At 42.0% G+C, this 20,931-nt stretch overlaps 1 protein-coding gene across 1 annotated transcript; it reads left to right on the forward strand.

Annotated features, from left to right (window-relative positions):
* Nucleotides 1-1,701: 1,701 nt before the first annotated feature.
* On the forward strand, nt 1,702-20,537 carry WDR82 (WD repeat domain 82). The gene is made up of 9 exons (XM_024556587.3): nt 1,702-2,173; nt 6,342-6,439; nt 8,933-8,999; nt 14,177-14,276; nt 14,739-14,855; nt 15,098-15,253; nt 15,687-15,756; nt 16,550-16,692; nt 17,528-20,537. Exons 1-9 carry the CDS (start codon nt 2,013-2,015, stop codon nt 17,555-17,557), a joined length of 942 nt encoding a protein of 313 aa, XP_024412355.1. The 5' UTR covers nt 1,702-2,012; the 3' UTR covers nt 17,558-20,537.
* The last annotated feature ends 394 nt before the right edge of the window (nt 20,538-20,931 follow it).

The following is a 20,931-nucleotide window of genomic DNA, read 5'->3' on the forward strand; positions in this document are numbered from 1 at the left end:
TGATGTTTCTCTCCCTCTCTTTCTCCTTCCCTTCCCCTCTCTCTAAAAATAAATTTTAAAACAATCTTAAAAAAATGTCTGAAATTTTACTGCCTATGTTTTCTTCTTGGATTTTTTATGGTTTTGAGTGTAATATTTAACTCTTTCATCAATTTTGAGTTTATTTTTGTGTATGGTTTAAGAAGGTGGTCTAGTTTTGTTTTGTTTTGCACATATCTGTCCAATTTTCCCACACCATTTATTGAATGCACTGTTTTAACCTCATTTTATGTTCTTGCTTCCTTTGTCAAATATTAATTCACTATAAAGGTGTGCGCTTATTTCTGGGCTCTCTATTCTCTTCCACTAATGTATGTTTTTATGCCAGTATCATGCTGTTTGATTATTATGACCTTGTAGTGTAGTTTGATATCAGGTAGCATGACTTTCCAACTTTGTTCTGCTTTCTCAGGATTGCTGAGGCTATCCCAGGCCTTTTGTGGTTTCATGTATGTTTTTGGAATATCCTAATTCTGTGAAATATGCCGTTGGTATCTTGATAGGTATTGTATTGACTCTTTAGATTGCTTTGGGTAGTATGGACATTTTAATGATAATTTTTCCTGTCCACGAACCCGGTATATGCTTCCCCTTTTTTTGTATGTTCTTCAGTTTATTTCCTTAGTGTCTTATAATTTTCTGAATACAGGTCTTTTACATCCTCGGTTAAATTTATTCCTTGGTACTTTTATTTTTTGCTGCATTTATGAATGGGATTATTTTCTTAACTTCCCTTTCTGATAGTTAATCATTGGTTTAAAAAAGTGCAACTGATTGCTGGATATTTATTTTGTATCCTGCTGCTTTACTGAATTTGTTTTTCAGTTTTAGTAGTTTATTGGTGGAATATTTATGGTAGATAGAGTATCATGTCATCTGCTGTTAAGTACTTTTTAAAACTTAGATGAGTGTTTATTAAAAAGTGTGGATCTGTACACTTAAAATTAGTTCACCTATACAGTTGTTTTTCATAAAAAATTTTATTTTTAGAGAGAGGGGGAGAGGGAGAGAAACATCAATGGGCGGTTGCGTCTCCAGCACCCCCTACTGGGGACCTGGCCCGCAACCCAGGCATGTGCCCTGACTCGGGATTGACCCAACGACCTTTGACTCGCAGGCCAGCGATCAACCCACTGAGCCACACCAGCCAGGGTTACTCTTATGTTTTAAAAGAAGGCTTAAAGTTCTGGCTGGTGGTCACAAGAGTGTATAATCAAATTAAAAAATACTCATCCACTAAAATTTTGTGCAGTCTTCCATATGTTATAAGAAAAATACATAAATTGAAACCCTGTGCTGGCTCTGTCGTGGACAAAGCGGGCCGATCTGTTCCCTGACCGCAGAAAGGTTCCAGGGCCACAACAGATCCCCACAGGACCTGCTTCCGCGTGGCCTGCGGTCGGGGCGCCTACGTCTCTTTCGGCGGGTGCTAAGATCCTGAACTAAGGCCCATAGCTCCTGAGCACCAGAGGTCTTCCAGCTCACGGGATAAAGCCGTTGGCAACCCCACTTCCCCTGCCCCAAAACCAGGTGGAAAATCACGGCCTCGGGTAACCCACCACTCTACACCTCGCTGGCCGTACTGACGTCGCCGCCCCGCCTCCCGTCCTCGCGCCGCCGTTCCCGCCCCGCCTCTTTTTCCCGGCGTGCACCTCGGTGAAGTCCCTCGCCCTCGGCTTCTGCCTGTCGCCCCAAGATGGCGGACACAATGAGGCGGTACCGCGCCGGTTGCCTGTGATCCTACCGTGAGGAGAAACGGTCAGCAAGGCCTCACAGTCCAGGCAGGGGAACGTTGCACAAGCAGGAAGAGGGAGAGGAGAAGGCGGCCCGACTGTCGGCCGCTCTCCCGTTCGCCGCCAGTGCGGCACCCGCTCCTTCTCGGTCGGCCCCTCGGCAGCCCGCCCGCTCGCCCGCTCGTCGCGGGGCCCCGCCCCGGCCCTGCTCCGCTGCTGCCTCCACCAGCAGCCGCCGCCATGAAGCTGACAGACGGCGTGCTGCGGAGCTTCCGCGTCGCCAAGGTGTTTCGTGAGAACTCAGACAAGATTAACTGCTTCGACTTCAGTCCTAACGGGGAGACGGTCATCTCAAGCAGCGACGACGACTCCATCGTGCTCTATGATTGCCAGGAGGGCAAGTGAGTGCGGCGGTGGCCCTGGGCCCGGATCTGAGTTCCTCCCTCCCTCTGGTGGTTCGCCCCGCGGCCGGCTCCCCGCCTCGACTCCTGCCCCCGCCTTTTTGCACTGGCTTCTGCCAAGGCCGTTTCCACTCCGAAGCCGTCCCGGAGACCTTTTCTTTTTCTTTTTTAATACAGTGATGATAGTGTTATTATTTTGTGTGTCTTCGGTCTCTCCAGAGAGCGCTTCTTCATCTCTTGCCAAACCCCACCTTGACCTTGACCTTTAAGCGCCGGGTTTGCCCACCCCCTCCCCAGTAGGTAGCTTTTCCGCCCCTCGTACTCTATCTGAGGTGCCTGCTGGCTGTGCCTCTGGCGCTGAACCGCTGAGGCTGCTCTCCTGCCTCATCCAACAGATCTCTCTGCCCTCTCGTAGGTGACCTCGATTCAGCCCTGGCGCTCTGCCCACCCCTGTCCCTCAGCTTCCCGCGGCCTTTCTGCCGGAAGGCCGCGTGGGTTGCAGTTCTTAGGATTTATTTGTTGTGTTTCTTTGGGCCGCGTGTCCCTTCGTTTCTGTTCCAAATCATGTTCTTACTCCTAAAGACCCGACGCCCCCGCTTATAAGTGAACTTTTTAGCAACGTCTGAAACTTTTCCTTTTTACCAGACACAAACGAATTTGGCTGTCCCATCCCGACCTGAATGTGAACCTCCCGTTAGAACAAAGAAAGTACCGTATAACAATTTCGTGTTTCCTCTTATGCTTAAAAAAATTACACTTGTTGGTCTACTTGGAATTATCAAAATTCCGAGTCTAGTCTGATCGTGAAATTTCTACGTTGTCCCAAGTCCTCTGGAGACCCACCACACCTGCATCTCTGCAAAATCTTGTAAGCATAGCATTTTTCGCCTTTTTCCCTGGGGACCTTGTCAGCTTCACCTCACTCCTGTAGACTTGCTTTCTTTAAATCCTGGCTAAATTGTGAGTTTCTTTGGAGCAGAAACTGGTTTACGCTAAATTAGATTTCCCTCCAGCCACCTTTTCCAAGCAGCCTTGCAGATGTTAGGTTTTGTCAGACTTCATTTTGTTGCCTAGTTCCAGATCTTATTTTTTGAATCTTTGGGTTTTTCCTCTCTCTGCTCCAACTGTCCTTTTTGGTTTTAAAAAAGCCTTTGTCTTCTATAAACTTTCTTTTAGAACTTGTCTTCTCGTTTGTGAGTTTAGTTATCTGAAGTAATTCTGTTTTGGTCTGAGCCATGATGTTCTCATTTTTTCCCCCCACTGGGGCTATGAAAGAGTGTTATGTAACTGGCTCTGGATCTGCCTGCCTTATGTGGGAGGGTTGCCTGTAGTGGTGGTCCTGGGAGAAGAGAGAATTTGTTAGTTGGATCCATGCTGAGTTACTTGAGTCAATTTAGTTCATTTAGTGTATGGTTTGCTCTCCGCATCTGGCTACTTGAATCAGCTTGGAAGAGACAGTAACATATAAAGCTCTGGGTGAGGGTCAGTTGTGGGGCTCTGGAACAAGAAGTAATTCGAGGCTGGCTTACTTAAAATGTTTAGTGCTTGTGCACAGGTTAGAACCTCTCCCTGGAACCTGAGGATGGAGATGTATAGCCTCATTCAAAGGAAATAAAGGTTGTGATAGTATTTCTTCCTGGTTTGTCTCATAATTTCCACTTGTTGGTAGGGGTGACAGTGACTTTAAATCCTGTCTTATCAAAAAGTAAAATTAATTTTACGACATACTGTCATATTCACTTATGTAGTGTCGTTACATAATTATAAATTTACAGAAAAGTTTAGTGTTCCAAAGAACTCCTGTATGATCAAATAATTGGCTACATTTTGCCCCATTTGCTTATTTTCTATGTACATGTTTATACATAGGCATTTTTTTCTATTTTTTTTTACATACACATTTTTTCTAAAACTTGGAGATATCAAGCCCCTTTATCACTAAACATAGCTCCCTACAACGTGGTTTTCTTACACACAAGGATGTTCTTTTACATGAGTATAACCCGAACACAGTTCTCCAAGTTAGGAAATTTAATATTGATATAATAATGTAGGGCATGCTTTAAATTTTTTTCTCTTATCAAATAATTTTGATCTTGTTTTATTGTGATCTGTGGCAGGAGAGTGGTCTGCAGGTTAGGAGACCTTGGTTCTAGTTTGGCCTTGTGAGCAGGTATGTGACATTGGTCAGATCACTTCTCTGGATAATAGATGACCTCTTAGCCTCTAAGAGTCCATGGTCCTAAGTGGTAATGTGAAGAAAAAATTTGCCACTGGTGTAGGTCAAATCAATATTGGAAGAAAAGTCGTTTCCTTGTAAGGCATAGTATCTTAATTAGAGGGTACTAATGATAGAATTTGGGAGTTTGAAAATGGGTAAAACAATATTCTTAATGTTTTCTAGTTTACTAGTCACTTAAACTTTCTTTATAATGGAGTTCATCCACTGAGTAATTTGTTTTTCAACTTGATAATATGAAGGATGTTATCTCTGGTTGGTGATGCAAATTTCAAGAAAAGGCTTTAATACTATTTATTCATACTTGATTACCAGACTCATAGTTGGTGGAGAGAAGCTTATTAAAATATTTGTGAAAAAATGTTCTAGGGCTTTGGAAAGATCTCTGAATGGATGCAGTACATTAAAAACTTGCTTTCAAACTAGGAAATGATATGTGGTAAAAGACTTCTTTTATTAGCAAAAACCCAGGTTAGTGTTACTGATAAATTTGAGAAAATAGGCTATATCTAAGTGGAGGTGAACATTTTCCTTACACCACACACTTTAACATTGGCTCTTTAGGCTTTTCTGTTGTAGGTAGACTGAAATACTGGAATAAGTAAGCTTCTCCTTTCACTGGTAGAGGCGAAGTTAATTTGAGAGCAAGCATGCACACACACTCATGCTCACTCATTTACTTAGTCACTTGTTACCACCATACAGTAGGTAACCCCAGTGCACAACCCTGGTCAGAGGACTCTACTAGGTAGCCTCTGAATTGAACTTTTTAGTAGTAATGGTAAGAACGTGGAAAATTCAGTGCATTTGGAATGAGAAGTCTTGTTTGGAAATAGGTTTTATGTAGGAAAACCCTTAACCTCACTGACATTAACAAATATTGAAAGTGCAAATGACTGAATTCTTAAAAAGATACCAGAGTCATCTGATTGTTTAGCATCCACGTGCCAAGATATTTTGCATTGATGATGCAGTGACCTTCATAAATTGGAACTCTTGGCAAATACTGGTAAAGAATTTATGAAATCTGTCTACACCTAAGTGTAGAACGGGGGTGTCAAACTCATTTTCACTAGGGGCCAAATCAGCCTTGTGGTTGTCTTCAAAGGGCCAAATGTAATTTCAACTCCTTAATAGTTACGGAGTAGTTACATTTATACAGTCCTAAAATTATTTCAGTCCTTTGAAGGCAACCATAAGGCTGATGTGGCCCCAGTGAAAATGAGTTTGACATCTCTAGTGTAGAACATGACGAAGTTTTTGGTTAATGATTTTGCTGAGTTAGGTTTGAGCGTGATCTTCAAGCTTCTATAGAGGAAGACATTTAAGGAACTTCAACAAATGGATTGATGTCCTCTAGCTTGGAAATACGTGATTTTACATTAATGTAAAAAGAAAACAACCAATGACTAGTTTTGCTAGGGAGAGTTAGGCTTGCCTTTCAAAAGGCTAAGTAATTGCTTTTGACCTGTAGGATAGGGAGAATGGTTAGCTTCTGCGACAGCAGATTATATTAGGAATGGTAATCAGTAAGTTCTGGCCTCACTGGTTTGATGTATTTCCATATCCCTCTTTGTCATCAGGATGACTTGTGTTGTTTTGTGTGCCTTTCTTCCCAAATAGATGCACTTTTTCTCAAAGCTGATTTTTGAACATTGTAGTAAAGACTGAATTGAGCCCTCAGATTTATTCTACTTCCTAACCATGGCATTTGGTGTTCAGAGGTTAAAGGCCTTTGCTCTTGATTGATTCCATTTGTTTTCTTCCCTTTTGGAAGAAATTCTGTTTTTTTTTTCTCCCGACTGTTAGAGCTTACCAAGAATCCTCACCCTTGCCACATCAATCAAATGTTTTTCTCTTTATGAAAATCCCAGATTTTTCTGATGGAGGATTTTGATGTTTTTTTCTCTCTGTCCATTTCCTTATCAGACCAAAGAGAACCCTGTACAGTAAGAAATATGGCGTGGACCTCATCAGATACACTCATGCAGCAAACACAGTCGTTTACAGCTCTAACAAAATAGACGGTAAGCAAGCCCACTTTTTAGGAGTTATGGTCATGGTTTCCTTCGTTGAATAGTTCACAGAATCTTTGTGACTACTTCTGTTTTGATTATAGTTACTGTAAGTTAAATATTTTCCTATGATGTTAGCCATGCTAACATTGTTACGACTGAAAAGATGCTGGAGGCAAGCCACTAGTGCCTTTGAAGGACGTGAAACTGAGTATGAAAGGTCTTCTTCAGTTTAGAGTGGAAAGTGGAAATAGGAAGCAACAAATACGTATTTGTGGTTTGTACTTCTTGAAACTTAAAAGAATACTTTTAAGACAAATAAAAGGAAAGAATACTTGACACACAGCAAGAGGTAAATAATAGTATCTCCTGTTCAAATATTGAGGTTTGAGAAAAGTTTTCACAAATACTTGAGTTTAGGGGATGTTAGAAGAGTTTTGGTGTATGCCCAGTCTTTTATGATCTGTGTCATAAAGGACAGTGTACTGACCTTGGTTATCTTTGATTATGGGGACATTTTTTAATCTGAATTTTATCCTTTTTCCTTTTAAGTAAAGCCAATGTCTTTGAATAGTAAAGAGTTATTTTTAGAAATTAAACTTGTGAATTTCTTTCTCTAATAAATGGTCTCTGTTTTTAACCTGCATTTCACCTGGGACAAAGCAATCACACTTATTTTCATGTGAGGACTCCTTTTTAAAAAAATTTAACTTAATCTCACTGATTCATTGATTGTTTCGCTTTTTTGTGGTAAGATTTTCCTAGTGTCATTCAACAAAGATTGCTTAGATTGGTATTTTGGCTATGCCTGGCTCAGCTGATGGGCAGGAATGTTTTGTTTTTTTTATGAGACTTTTCTGCCTGCACTTGACTGTGTGTAAGTATATTATTTCTACTTTTCATGCCTCTGTTTCAGAAGTGGTTTACTAAGTTACCATGCATTTGATGCTTTTTGGACAAGAACATAAAACGCTAGGTTCCTGAGGAACCATATCTGTTTGAGCATCAGCATGACTGGTATATTTCTTGTTGGGGTATTTATTGGGTGATTGAGGATTGTCCAGATATAGTTCAAGAAGAGGCAAATGTGTGGCACTTGTAGCTTTGCTGCCAGGCCTCTGCTGTGAGGATGTTGCCTTTCCTGTCTCGAGTGCATCCTGAAGAGTTCCTCCAACGCTTCGTTTCCTTTTGCCTGATTCCAGGCTGAGGTAGTAGTTTGTACAGTTTGAGGGTCTATGATACCACCCGGTACAGGAGATAACTGTACAGGCCACTGCCTTGCCAGGAACAGCGCGCCAGCTACCGAGTGGGGCGGAGAGGATGGCGACGCCCTGCTTATCTCTGGGAAACCAGGTAATGGGGAGGAAGCCTTTTTGCTGCTTAGGGCAGGTGAGTAGCTCCTAGCAGTGGAACGACTAGAAAGATTTTGTGGTTGTTACTTGAGAACCCTGAAGATGTATTAAGGGAAAACCATGTAGAGTTCAGTTTTGGAACAACCTTCTCCCAGGTTAAATGCCCTCTTGCTAGAAAGTAAACTACTGGGATGACTTAGTGCTTCAGTTTCTTTGATCATATGTTCTTTTTGCCTCCAGAATGTTCTTTATGGTTTCCTTTTTGTATTTTATCATCATATCCTATTACCCCTTTCTCAACAATTGTTCCTTGTTCATAGTGTTTTTAGGGGCATAGTACTTTCCACTTCTGTTCTTTATGGCATTTCATTTCCTTCACACCAGTATTTTTTGTTTATTTTTTTCAGATGGAATCATTTGATATTTAAGAGTGTCGTATTTTACCCAAGCACAAATATCTACAATTATTCCTTCCTCGATATTGTCAAAATCTCACTGTTCTGATTTGTTGGTATAGTTCATGAGTTTTGTTTTGAAATCTCTTGAGGCTTTTTAAAAAAAGATTTTATTTATTTATTTTTAGAGAGAGGGGAAGGGAAGGAGAAAGAGAGGGAGAGAAACATCAATGTGTGGTTGCCTCTCACATGTCCCCTACTGGGGACTTGGCCCACAACCCAGACATGTGCCCTGACTGGGAATTGAACCTGTGACCCTCTAGGTCTTCCACTGAGCCATACCAGACAGGGCTTTTGAGATCTTTTAAACCCAAATTTTCTCACTTCTTTTGGCCACATTATTTTGACCTTAACTGCTCTGATGCACAAGGGACCAATGGATAGTTGGTTAGTTAGAAAGGAAGTAGAATATTCTCTTTCTGTTTTGTTTAGTTTTAGTGTAATTGTATATCCAGTTAACATTCAGGTGAGGTCATTGGTCTGTAGGCTGTCAACTTAAGAACTCTGCTATTGAATTATGTCAGATTTGTAGTACCCACTCTTCAGCTGTGGAAAGGAATCATTCACTATTTATTCATACTTTGCTTGGGTTATGGACACCAGTGAATTCTTTGACCTTGTCTTTTTAAGATGAAAATACGAAGTAAATTTCTTTAAAAATACTGGGATATCATCATGCCTTATTTGTCTTCTTACAGATACTATTCGTTACCTGTCCTTGCATGACAACAAATATATCAGATATTTTCCTGGACATAGCAAAAGGTAAGACCCAAGTGTACAGAAGTAGATAGTTCTTTTATCCCTGAGGTTCCAGACAGTAGAAGAATGGAGAGATTTTATCAGTGAACTAAAGCATTCCTCACTGCTGTTTGGCATTCCTCCTAGTCTTTTGTTAACCCCCACACAGTCAGCTCTTGATTAACAGGTTGTGGAGGCAGGGGTAGGACTTCATACATAAACTGAAACCACAATTAAAACATAATTAGGAAAAAAAGTCGATTTAAGATATTCAGTGAAAACCTATGTAGTAAAAAATACAGTTAGCATTTAGGAACCCTAAATACCAGATGTCTCTTAATGAAAAGCGCTTGTATGTACATATATGAGGCCTTATGGTATAGGTGGCCCCCATTTCATCCTGTTCCTGCTCTGCACAAACATATTCCATGTGAGGATCATAATGATGATACAAAAAAAAATTAATAATTGTCCTTTGTGACTTTTGAAAGTCAAGAAGCTTGTTTCCGTATTCTATTTTGTAATATAGGTTGCTTCTCTCTGTCTCCTACTCCAATTTCCACATTATTTTTTCTCTATAGTTTTTCAAGTTTGACAGTTAAACACATTTTCCCTCGGATAATATTTTAATCACCAGGCGGGGGGGAATTTCTTCCTGCTTTTATTTGCAAATGTACAGAAACCAAGTAAGGCTTGGAGTGGTAGAGAACCCTGACAGGAGGTGGACTGAGAGCCAGGCTGTATTTCTGATTGGTCAGGGTCTTTCTGTGTTGCTAAAGGTAAGAGGTGGCAGATTTTGGTTACTGTAGTTTCAGACAAAGAATGTTGTGTGACAGATAGATGTTTTTGCTTGTTTGTAATCAAATTAATGTTCACAAATGGACTATCTAAACTTAAGAGTTGACTGCAGGCAAAATTCTTGCCAGCCTTCCCAATTATCCAACCTCTTGACCTCCTGATTCTTAGTAGAGGACTTTACCCCTGTCTCTCTCTCTCTCTCTATTTTTTTTTTTTTTTTTAAAGAACTTATTTACTTTATAGAAAGGGGAAGGAAGGGAGAAAGAGAGGGAGAGAAACATCAATGTGTGGTTGCCTCTTGCGCACCCCACATTGGGGGCCTGGCCCGCAACCCAGGCATATGCCCTGACTGGGAATTGAACTGAGACCCTTTGGTTTGCAGGTTGGTGCTCAACACACTGAGCCACACCAGCCAGGGCATGGCTAGTGTAAATATTAGTTGAGGTTTTTTTTTTTTTGACAAAATCAAGGCCATCCAAATGAGTTCTTTTCAAATTCTTTCCCACCTAAAATCCTCTCTTCCTTGGAACCCTTTTCTTGAGAAAGAAGTAATCTTACTTCCTTGACAAAACCAACCTTTCTGTTTGCTTTCATGTCCACTGGACTTTTCCTCTTGTCTACAAACTTATTTGGTCTTCCTCATCTTAAATCTATTTCTTGAACCTATCACCCACTCTTTTTTTACTGTCAAACATGAATAATCCGAATACTCCCATCTTCATCTTCTCACAGTTATTCCCTGTTTAAATTGCTGTCAGTCTAGTCCCAAAGTCATGTCTGGGGCTTTTCCCAAGTTGTTGTACTTCCCTTTCCCTTTTTCTTTTTTTTAGGGGGTGCTCATTCTCTCAGTAAAACATTTTTTTTCCTTTGGCAGCTGACTTTTCCCATCTTGGTTCTATTCTTGCTACTCTTGGCTTCTCACTCTCGTTTTGACTCTGAAATAAACAAGGTTTATTCTAGCCTTTTCCCCTCCTTGGTGTTTTTACAAATAACGCCACTGATTTCCTTCAATTCTACTGAGGTGGCTTCCCAAATCAGTATTTTTAGCTCATGTTTGTCATGATTTCCAGACTTAACTTCCACCTACAGGTTTTATACACATCTACACAGATGTGTCTTCTATGCCCCCACCTGACAGGTCCAACACTCCATCCATCATTGTTCTATTCCTTGGGCCATCTCCTGTCTGCCTTATGTTTCTTCATCTCTGTGCCTTTCAGTTCTCTGGACTCAAAACTTCTGTTGTCTCTGCACTCCCTTTCCCCTCCCTTCACATCCAGTGAGACGTTAAATCCTATTGATTCTACTGAGCTTTAACCTCCTGTGTCACTCTCCTCCCAGCTCCTTTCTTTGCTTCTGTCCTGGCGTGTGCCCTGTCAGGGTGAATTATTGCCATCCTAATTAACCTCCCCATCCCTCATCTTCCTGCTTCAGCACCCTGTATTACAGTTTTGACCACTTCACAGCTCTCGTAGGAAGCCTTAGGTTCTCCACATCTGCCTGCTCCTTTCCCTTGGAGTCAAGTTCTCTCTCTGGTTCTGACGTATTTTCCAGTATTATATCCCATTTGAGGTGAACTGAACATGTACCTCATGCCTCCCTGGTTGGTACCTTCTGGAAAAGCATCTCCCATTGAAACCCTGTTTACCACAGGCACTGCTTTTTTCCAGAAAGCCTCCTCTGACACTCTTTTGAAGTTGTCTGGACTATATAGTTAAGCTTCCATAGAGTTGAGATGTTATTCTTCTTTGTATTCCCTGTACCTCTCAGTGTAGAGTCTTGTGCCAAGATAGACTTACCCTGAGCTATTGACCTGAATACCATGGCATAAAATTACATACGTATATGCATTTTGCTCACTGTGTTTTACTATCACTTCAGCATTCCCAGGAAATTTTGGCTTACAGTATATTTTAAGTTTTTAGGTCAGGGAGCTAGTGTAAATATTAGTTGAGTTATATGGGAAGAATTATTATTTTATTGGAAAGAAAAATAAGTAAATTTGAAGAAAAGTAAAATTTCTCATTCTCTATTCACAGCATAGATTAAATTCTTTCTAGTGGAACTGAAACCTCATGAACCCCTTTCAGTACCATGCAAAACTTGAAGTTCCTCTATTTCTAGATTAAAAAAAAATCCATTCACAAATGATTTTTGCAATTCACTCACTTTTTTTTACTTCAAACTTTTTTTTTTTTGTCAAAATGAAACTACAACACACGTTTCCTCTGTAATCTTTTTAAAAAATTATTTATTTTTAGAGAGAGACAGACATCAATTTGTTGTCCCACTTATTTATGTATGCATTCATTGGTTGCTTCTTGTATGCGCCCTGCACGGAGATTGAACCCACAATCTTGGCATTTTGGGATGATGCTCTAACCAGCTGAGCTACCTGGCCGGGGCTCCTCTATAATCTTGATCTGTGATACCAGCTGCCATATGTATGAAATGTTTTGCCGCCAAGCCAGAATGTGGAATTGGACTTCTACTTGTCCATAACACCCAGAAGGAAGAGCCATCCGAATGTCCGTTTTTACAAGGGCTTTCTCCATAGGTGGTACTAGAGTCACAGGCACTATATAGGTCATATCTTGCTCCTTAAGGACCCCATGGTCCGGGCCATGGTGTTCTCTGTGGTCCTTCTCTGTAGGCCAGGCCCAAATGCTGGGGAGGTGGAGGGCGTCTTCAGAGCAGGGCATGGCAGAGCGAGGACATCAGCAGAGGGGACAAGAGAGCTCAGCATGAGCACTTGGAAGAAATGTTTTTATGTGAGTGATTCTTAACGGTAAAACCATAAAAAGGGACCCATGTCAGAAATATAGTTGTGTTAGCACACGCCTGTGGTTTTGTAATTTTAATGCCCAAACCAGCAGTGTTACTATCACCTAGGAGCTTGTTGGAAATGCAGACCCTATTGCAGGGGTGTCAAACTCATTTTCTCTGGGGGCCACATCAGCCTCACGGTTGCCTTCAAAGGGCTGAATGTAATTTTAGGACTGTATAAATGTAACTACTCCATAACAGTTAAGGGAGAGCTCGGCACTGCCGCTGGGTAGAAGCAAGGTGCAGGGCCAGATAAAAACAAGGTGGAGGGCTGGATTTGGCCCACGGGCCTTGTGTTTGCCACCTGTGCCCTATTGGATTAGTTCTGGGAGAAGATCCCAGCAATCTTTGTTTTAACCCATCCTCCAAGCGATGCTGATGCCACTCAGGTTTAGAATAATTGGTCCACACACCTCTAGTTAAGTTACGCTTTTTTAAAAAGTGACATACAGGTCAGTACCAACAAGGTCAGTACCCTTTTAAAGTATACAGGTCAGTGGTTTTTATTATTTACAAAGTTGGGCAACCACCACCATTGTCTAATTCTAGAACATTTTCATCACCCCAAAGAGAAACCTTGTACCCATTAGCAGTCAATTCCCAGTCCCTGGCAACCACTAATCTACTTTCTGTCTCCATAGCTTTGCCTGTTACAGACATTATGTATAAATGGAATCAGACAATGTGTGGCCCTTTGTGTTTGTCATTACATTTCCAAGGTTCATACATATTGTAATGTGAATCAGTACTTCATTTTTTAATGCTGAATGATACGGCATTGTATGGAATACACCACATTTTGCATATCCATCCATTCATTAGTTGATGGACATTTGGGTTTCCAGTTTTTGGCTATTACGAATAATGCTGCTGTTAGTGTATGTGTAGTTTTTTGTGTGGACACACATTTTTATTGTAATTTCTGGGTCATATAGCAACTCTTAATTTTTTGAGGAACTGAAAAACTATTCCAAAGGAATTGTGCCATTTTACATTTCCACCGGTAGTGTATGAAGGTTCCAACTTTTCCACATCCTTACCAACACTTGTCATCCCTCTCTCTCATCTCCCTCTTTCATTTCCCTTTTAGATTATAGCTGTGCTAGTGGTTGTGAAGTGTATCTCAGTGTGGTTTGATTTGCATTGGAATCATACATTTTTGTGCTACACCTTTAAGTTGCTGTTTTCATTATACTAGTGGCCTTTGATTATTCCAGACTGCTTATTTAGTGTGTTCCTTAAAGTGGAAGTTTGGGGGGAACAGGTATATAGATAGGTTGGTAGAGTGGTTTAAAGTTCACATCAATTTTTCTTTAATCCTTGCCAAAGGATATGTTTATTCATTTTAGAGAGAGAGGAAAGGCAGATAGAAAGAGAAATATCAATCGGTTGCCTCCCATGCGTGCCCCAACCAGGGATTGAGCCCGCATCCTAGGCATGTGCCCTGACTGCAGGTGAAACCTGCAACCTTTTGGTGCAGGGGACAATGCTCCATCCAACTGATCCACCCGGCCAGGGCTCCGTCCAGTTTTTGCAAATATTTTGCTTCAACTCCTATTTATCTCTGTGCATTTCAGGGTGGTGGCCTTGTCCATGTCACCTGTGGATGACACTTTCATTTCTGGGTCTCTTGATAAGACCATTCGACTCTGGGATCTCCGGTCTCCTAACTGCCAGGTAATGGTACCTCACAGTTACACAGTGTTTTCTGTGGTAGGCACTATCATCAACTCCCTCTCAAGGAAGGGAGAAAGCAGTGGTTCCATTCTGGATTCCCAGTCTTTTAAAACTTTGGAGAAAACCAGATTTCCTGGTAGGTAGCTGGTAATTAAGCAAATGCCCTTAATCCAGTGCATATTGCATTTTGCTCTGTGGCTTATTGCTTTAAAAAACAGTTTTCTGAGAGCCTTTTAGCCTCAAGGGATTTTTAAATTAGGATTCATTATCTATAAAATTATGCAGTTGGGGTTGATCTGTTATCAGTTGTATGGAGATGTTTTTTAAAAGCCTCATTTTAGTTTTACTTTTTCAGTCTTATAGGTAGACTGGTGTCTGTATCCCTTAGTTTTCTCTGCGAAAAGTAAGTTTTGTAGGTGTAGGATCCTAGGTTCATTAACTTTTTTTCTTCTTTTTTCTTAGGGCCTCATGCATCTACAAGGCAAACCAGTTTGTTCTTTTGATCCAGAAGGATTAATTTTTGCTGCAGGTGTCAATTCCGAAATGGTCAAACTTTATGACCTTCGCTCTTTTGATAAGGTAAATTTTTGAATCTTTAAGCTATCTTGATACTATGGAAGTTTTGAAGGGTGAGATGAACATTAAAAACCTTTTCTATGGTAGAAGAGGTATGTGGTAGATATTGGAGAGGGTCCTATCAGTAGTTAATCCTGTTTTCCTTAGTGAAAAAGGAATCTAAAGGGATGGAATAAGAATTGGCTCTGGTACGAGGAATTATTGATGTGTCTTGGGCCTGGGGTTGCTACGTTTATCTTTTGCAGGGGCCATTTGCAACATTTAAGATGCAGTATGATCGGACTTGTGAGTGGACAGGACTTAAGTTCAGCAATGATGGCAAACTCATCCTCATCTCCACCAATGGCAGCTTCATCCGTCTCATCGATGCATTCAAGGGAGTGGTGATGCACACATTTGGGGTGAGCTGACCACCTTTTAGCATGGTTGTTTCCATGTTCTTACCTCATGTGCTGAGAATTGTGTTAGCTGGTTAGTGGAGATGAGCAGTATGTTATCCTTGACTCACTGATCAAGACATGGGCTTGCATTTTCTTCCTGCACATGAACATATTTCTCTTGGATTCTAAGACATTCACTTCTTACCCAGTGACCCATGTTTTTAGATATAAAGTAATTCCTGATCATAAATGTTTTCTTGCCCTCTTGAATATGGAGTTGGGGGTACGGGGTGAATTGTATAGGGTGGTGGCAAAGTCTAGAAACTTGGTAGCACCGTGCATGAGAGGGCTGCACAGAAATGGAGGTGATGAATGAGTCTGCTGGGTCAGTGTTTCTAGGCAGTTATTTTTTGTTACTGACACTTTGACAAGAGAACTGTTCTGCTTTTCTCAGGGTTATGCCAACAGCAAAGCTGTCACATTGGAGGCCTCATTTACTCCAGACTCCCAGTTTATTATGATTGGTAAGTGTCCTTTATCCCCTTGGGGGTTATTTTTCTGGTACTGAGATTTCATTTATATTATTTTTGTTAGGTTTTTTTTTTCTCCAAAGATTTTATAGAGAGGAGGAAGGGAGGGAGAAAGAGAGGGAGAGAAACATCAGTGTGTGTGGTTGCATCTGCACACCCCTTACTGGGGACCTGGCCCGCAACTCAGGCATGTGCCCTAGACTGGGAATTGAACCTGTGACCTTTTGAATTGCAGGCCAGCACTCAATTCACTGAGCCACACCAACCGGGTCAATTTTTGTTAGTTTTAACTAAGCTGTTATTTACTATCCTTTTGTTAGATGTTCTTAGATTTCTGTGTCGCACAGTATGGTAAAAGTATAGTGTGTCTTTAAACTATTCTGACTTTGCAGTTCTTTACCGGGAACTGGCATTAATGTTGGTCTTCCCTGGATTAGCTTTAGAGTTAAAACTCTACGAGCACTATCTTACTACTAATACTAACTTCCTGATATAATCCTGCTTTCATTCATCTTAAAGGCTACATGTTGGTAGTGTAATGATATTCAACCCTCATTTTCAATGAGAAAACTGAAGTCAGAGGGGACGTGACCCGCCCAGGAACAAATAATCAAGATCATTCCCCAAAGTGTCTTTTCTTCACTGCCTTTCCTTCCTCTCAATTTCTGCTAAGGACTGGGTTCTGAAACATAGCCTCTTTCCAGATGTCAGTCTTTCTTTGTCTTTTTCCCTCTTGTCTTTGTATTGTGCCTTGAGCTGTCGTGTGTTCTTTGATCATTCTCTTCAGGTTCAGAGGATGGCAAGATCCATGTCTGGAATGGAGAGAGCGGTATAAAAGTAGCTGTGTTGGATGGCAAACATACAGGCCCCATTACCTGTTTACAGTTCAACCCCAAGTTCATGACCTTTGCCAGTGCATGTTCCAACATGGTATGTGAACAATGGGAGATGTCCTTCATTTGGGTCATGGGTGTTTCAATGAGCACAGCAAGCTGTGTTCTAAATAGGTACATTATAAGCACCCAAGTTCATGGTTCTCAACTGGTTGCTTCAGTGTTTCACCTGTTATTCTCTGATCTCTGGTTGGGCTGGCCTTTCACATTTACTCTTTCTAAGATCTGAGATCACCTCTGAGCTCCTGGGAGATCATAGGCCAATTTTAGCTCTGGCTTCTGGTTTTATGCCCAAACTACATGGGCTATGATTGACAGCTTTTTGGCTTCTTAAAATACTTTGAACAAGCCTTTTGTGGCTGCAACCGTTCAGTTTTCCATTTTTGTCAGCTTATACTGAATTCCTCAGAATTTTTTATAGTTGATCCTAACTCATCACTTAGAATTTTCTCCAGGCCTGCTCTCTTCCTAGATAGCACTAGGAGAACAAAGCATTCAGTCCACTTCCTTTCATTTTTTTACACCTTAGGAAGGTGAGGGCCTCTTTGAGGTCCCCTGGTGTATTAGCAGTGAGGCCAGGTTACCCACAGCCCCAGCTCCTGGACAGCACTCCTTTTTTTCCCTTGCCATTGGGCCACTGTGGTAGAAAGTAGACAGTGTTGGAGGGAAACAGAACTAGTTTGCTTTCACATGAAGCAGTGTTTCTCCATAGATTGTCTGAGTCAGTCGGTTGGTTGGTCGGTTGGGAGGGGGGGCCACCAGCTATAACTGTTCCACCTTTGGGGTTGGGCAACTTGATGTTGTGGGGAGGGGTAAAGAACCCTCAGCAGTAAGAGAGAGGCTTGGCTAAAGTTGACTTGTTCTTTTTCCAGGCCTTCTGGTTGCCCACCATTGATGACTGACCCTGATGCTGTTCGGCTGTTTCTGTACAGTGAGGGTGGCCAGCAGGAAAAGAACCAGACCGAGATATTAGTGCTATTGGATCATTTCACTGGGCTGGAGAGCATCCTTCCACATGGCCTTCCCATGGATGTGCTGTACCTCTGTTCAAAAGAAAAAATATGTTGCCAAGCTTCTTTAAAAGGATTCTTGGTGTGGCAGATTCAATTGGGACTCAGATTTCCTAGTTGTCAACTGCACCGAGCTCCTCCAGAGGAGTGACCAGACTCATGATTAGGGTATAGTGGGGCCTTTAAGGCACCTTCAGTTTTGAATGTATTTGCTGCTGAGGAGCCGGTAAAGTTATTAATTCTGCACATCCCTTCTCCCACCCCTGTAAATGCATGGGAAGCCACAGTTCTGTTTTTGAAATGCTAGAGCAGCTCAGTGCCCCTTGCCCTCACCCTGCATGTCTTGTTACTGGGTTTCCCTGTGTCATTGTGGTATAATCCACAACCATCATGTTACTTAGGTGCCAAACATTTACAGAAATAAGTCTTCGTGTAGCTTGAGGTCAGAAAGGGACAGATGCAGAAAGACCTTGCTTGCCAGGAAGCCTTTGCAAGTTAGTCATTTGAGCATGGGTGATCTAGACATGCCTCAGGCTCTTGGTTTTGGGTGGGAAGAAGCTCAAGAGCTTGAAAGGGAGGGACAGGTAGCAGGTGAATTCCTAGGGCTGGGATGTTTAGCAGTAACCTAGTGTGGTCCCTTTTCATCAAAACAAATCGATGGTGGTCCTGGGTGCCTACCCAGTGTGGTGGTATACAAAAGCAAGGTGGGAGTCTATTTTTGTACGAGATACATCACACTTTCCTGTGGGCCAGTATTGTGGAGTGAGTCTGAGTTGTTTACACTGATGCCTTCCCTGCCCACCACAAATTGTGTACATAGTCTCCTGATAATACCACCCCCTTCCCCAGCTCCCAACCATGAGCTGGCTCTAGGCCTGTGTTATATGTTATATTTAGCCTTTTTATATATGACCTACGGTTTCTGTTGTTTGTATTTTAGCACAGTGTGTACGCCTTCATTTAAATATATCTGTGTATGTGCATACATATATATATATATGTGTGTGTGCATATATATGTATATATATATTAAAAAATACCTGTTGTTTTCGGAGTTTAGCTGAAGGACATGGAGTTCTGCAGCCGGGGGGAAAGACTGCATTCTTGCTAATAGTGTTTGCCACAAGTGTTAGTAAGTCTTCCCTATTACATTTTTTTTTCCTTCAGGAGACTGAATGAAGCAAAGCTTCAAGTGTTTGCTAATCCCATGGCAGCTAAGTGAGGGTCTTGGGATGACTCTCGTGTTTCTGAAGCCGCACTTTGGGGCCCTCTCTGCAGTATTAGCCCCCTTTTTTGCCTGGTGATGCTCTGTCTGCACCTATATATCTGTGACAGTCACTTTTGCATGCCTTCTGTGTCTGGCTTACAGTATTTGGGGACACAATGCTGGAACCAGGCCATTTTCAGTTTGAGGCTTCTTTACCAATTATAGGTCACTCCGGTTTACCTCTTACGTCTGCTTTCTTCTTTTCCTTGACTTCTTTTGGGAGAGAGCTGGGTCCTGATCAGGGTTGAGTTGAGCTGTGCTGGCTTATGGCCTTTTTCTCCCCTGCATGACCTTCTTTGAGCAGGATGAATCTCACATTTTTTTGCTAAATTCTCAAATGTTTAAGCAGGTTCCCTGCACATCCAGAAACAGCCTAAACAAGGTTATGACTTGTCTAAGAGGACTTGACCAAGTGCATAGCTGCTAGGGGAAAGCAAGCCATTACTGCCTCTGTTCAGCAGCAGGAATAGGCCATTGATTGCAAGCAAATACTCTTTTGTTCTAGTAATTACTTTTTATTTTTAATCCTCACCCAAGGATATGTTTATTGATTTTAGAGGAAGGGAGAAAGAGAAACATTGATTTGTTGACTTCTGTAGGTGCCCCGACCGGGGATCAAACCTGCAGTCTGACCAGGGATCGAACCTGCAACCTTTTGGTGTATGGGACGATGCTCCAACCAACTGAGCCACCTGGCAAGAGCTGCAATTATTTTTTGATTTCTTCCTCAAACTTGAAGGCCAAGGGGCATGCATGCATCTTTCCCCACATGACTAGAACCTGCAGCTTCTGTGATACCCATTGTTTATAGCTCTGCCATCTTAGAGTAATGGGAGTTTTAGAAACCAACTGGTCTGAGCTGTTAGTCCCACTCCTGGCTTTCCAGGGTAGAAGATTCATGGTAGGAAAACTGTTTAGAGTGCTTGGAACTGAGTTAACAAGAAAACCTGCTTAATTAATGTCTGTAACGAGGGCAGCCACCAAGCATGACTTGTCTGTTAGCAAGAAAATGATTTGTATTGAGCTGTGTGTCCAAAGCTGAGATACCATGTCCTTAATATGCACTGCATGACCTCTATGGGGACCCGTGGCTGCAGAGTTCGAAAGGAAAGGGAAAAGATGCATCTGGAAGTGACTGGAGATGATGTGGTGGTGGGAATAGGTAGAATAAAGGGAGAAAAAAGGCTGTGGGCCAGAGAGGCGAGGGCTGGGGCTGCAAGGATGCTCTCAGTGGGAGCCAGAGGTGCTTGAGTGCTCAGTGGGGAGGAGCTCACCACTCCAGTCAGGGCCAAAGCCACCGACTTGTATGTGACAGTAACACTGCACTACTCAGCCACCAGCCAGTGGGTTATTTTTTTAAGGAAAAACTTCCCTGTTGGAATTATCATTAATGCTTATTAAAGAAGATTTGAGAATTTTAAAAAGGAATCAGTTTGCCACCCAAATGCTACCACTGTTAATCTTTTGGCGTTAAATGTTCCTCTAGACATTTCTGTGTGTAGATTTTTGGTGTGTTTACATAGTTGTTATTCTACTGTATATACAATTTTATGTTTCTTTTGTACTTAACATAAACATTTTTTCCATGTTATGTCTTAAACACAATTTTATGGCTGCAGCCTCTTCCTTTGAGTTTCTGTAGCATTGTTTGCTTGGTTCCAAGAGTTGGAGGCAAAGATGGGTTGTCTCCTGGCTCACCCTGGGACTTGTAATGCTGTGTGGATGGATCGTTGGGATCCCTGGGGCTGTTCCTGACTGGCCTGTGACTAAGGCTTATGGGCTGGTGGGAGAAACCCCTAGACCCATCCTTCAATGCATAGCAGCCTGGGTCACCTAAACCCCTGCCTCTAACAAGCAATCATACAGCCAGAAATAAGTGACTGGGAAGGGGCAGCCTGAGCCAACCTTGATATTCAAAGACGGCACCTGGCATGTACCTCAGGCCACCTTTCATCCCCACTGTTACCTCAGCCCTTGATCAGATTGGCAGCCTCTAGCT

This window comes from Desmodus rotundus, chromosome 8 (genome assembly GCF_022682495.2).
Source record: "Desmodus rotundus isolate HL8 chromosome 8, HLdesRot8A.1, whole genome shotgun sequence".
In the NCBI taxonomy this organism is placed as follows: Eukaryota; Metazoa; Chordata; class Mammalia; order Chiroptera; family Phyllostomidae; genus Desmodus; species Desmodus rotundus.

Excerpts from the sequence above, each read along its gene's own strand:
- WDR82 (XM_024556587.3), top strand. The coding sequence starts at position 2,013 with ATGAAGCTGACAGACGGCGTGCTGCGGAGCTTCCGCGTCGCCAAGGTG. Across the intron at positions 15,254-15,686 it reads TGGTGATGCACACATTTGGG|GGTTATGCCAACAGCAAAGC; the intron begins GTGAGCTGACCA and ends TGCTTTTCTCAG. Across the intron at positions 15,757-16,549 it reads CTCCCAGTTTATTATGATTG|GTTCAGAGGATGGCAAGATC; the intron begins GTAAGTGTCCTT and ends CATTCTCTTCAG.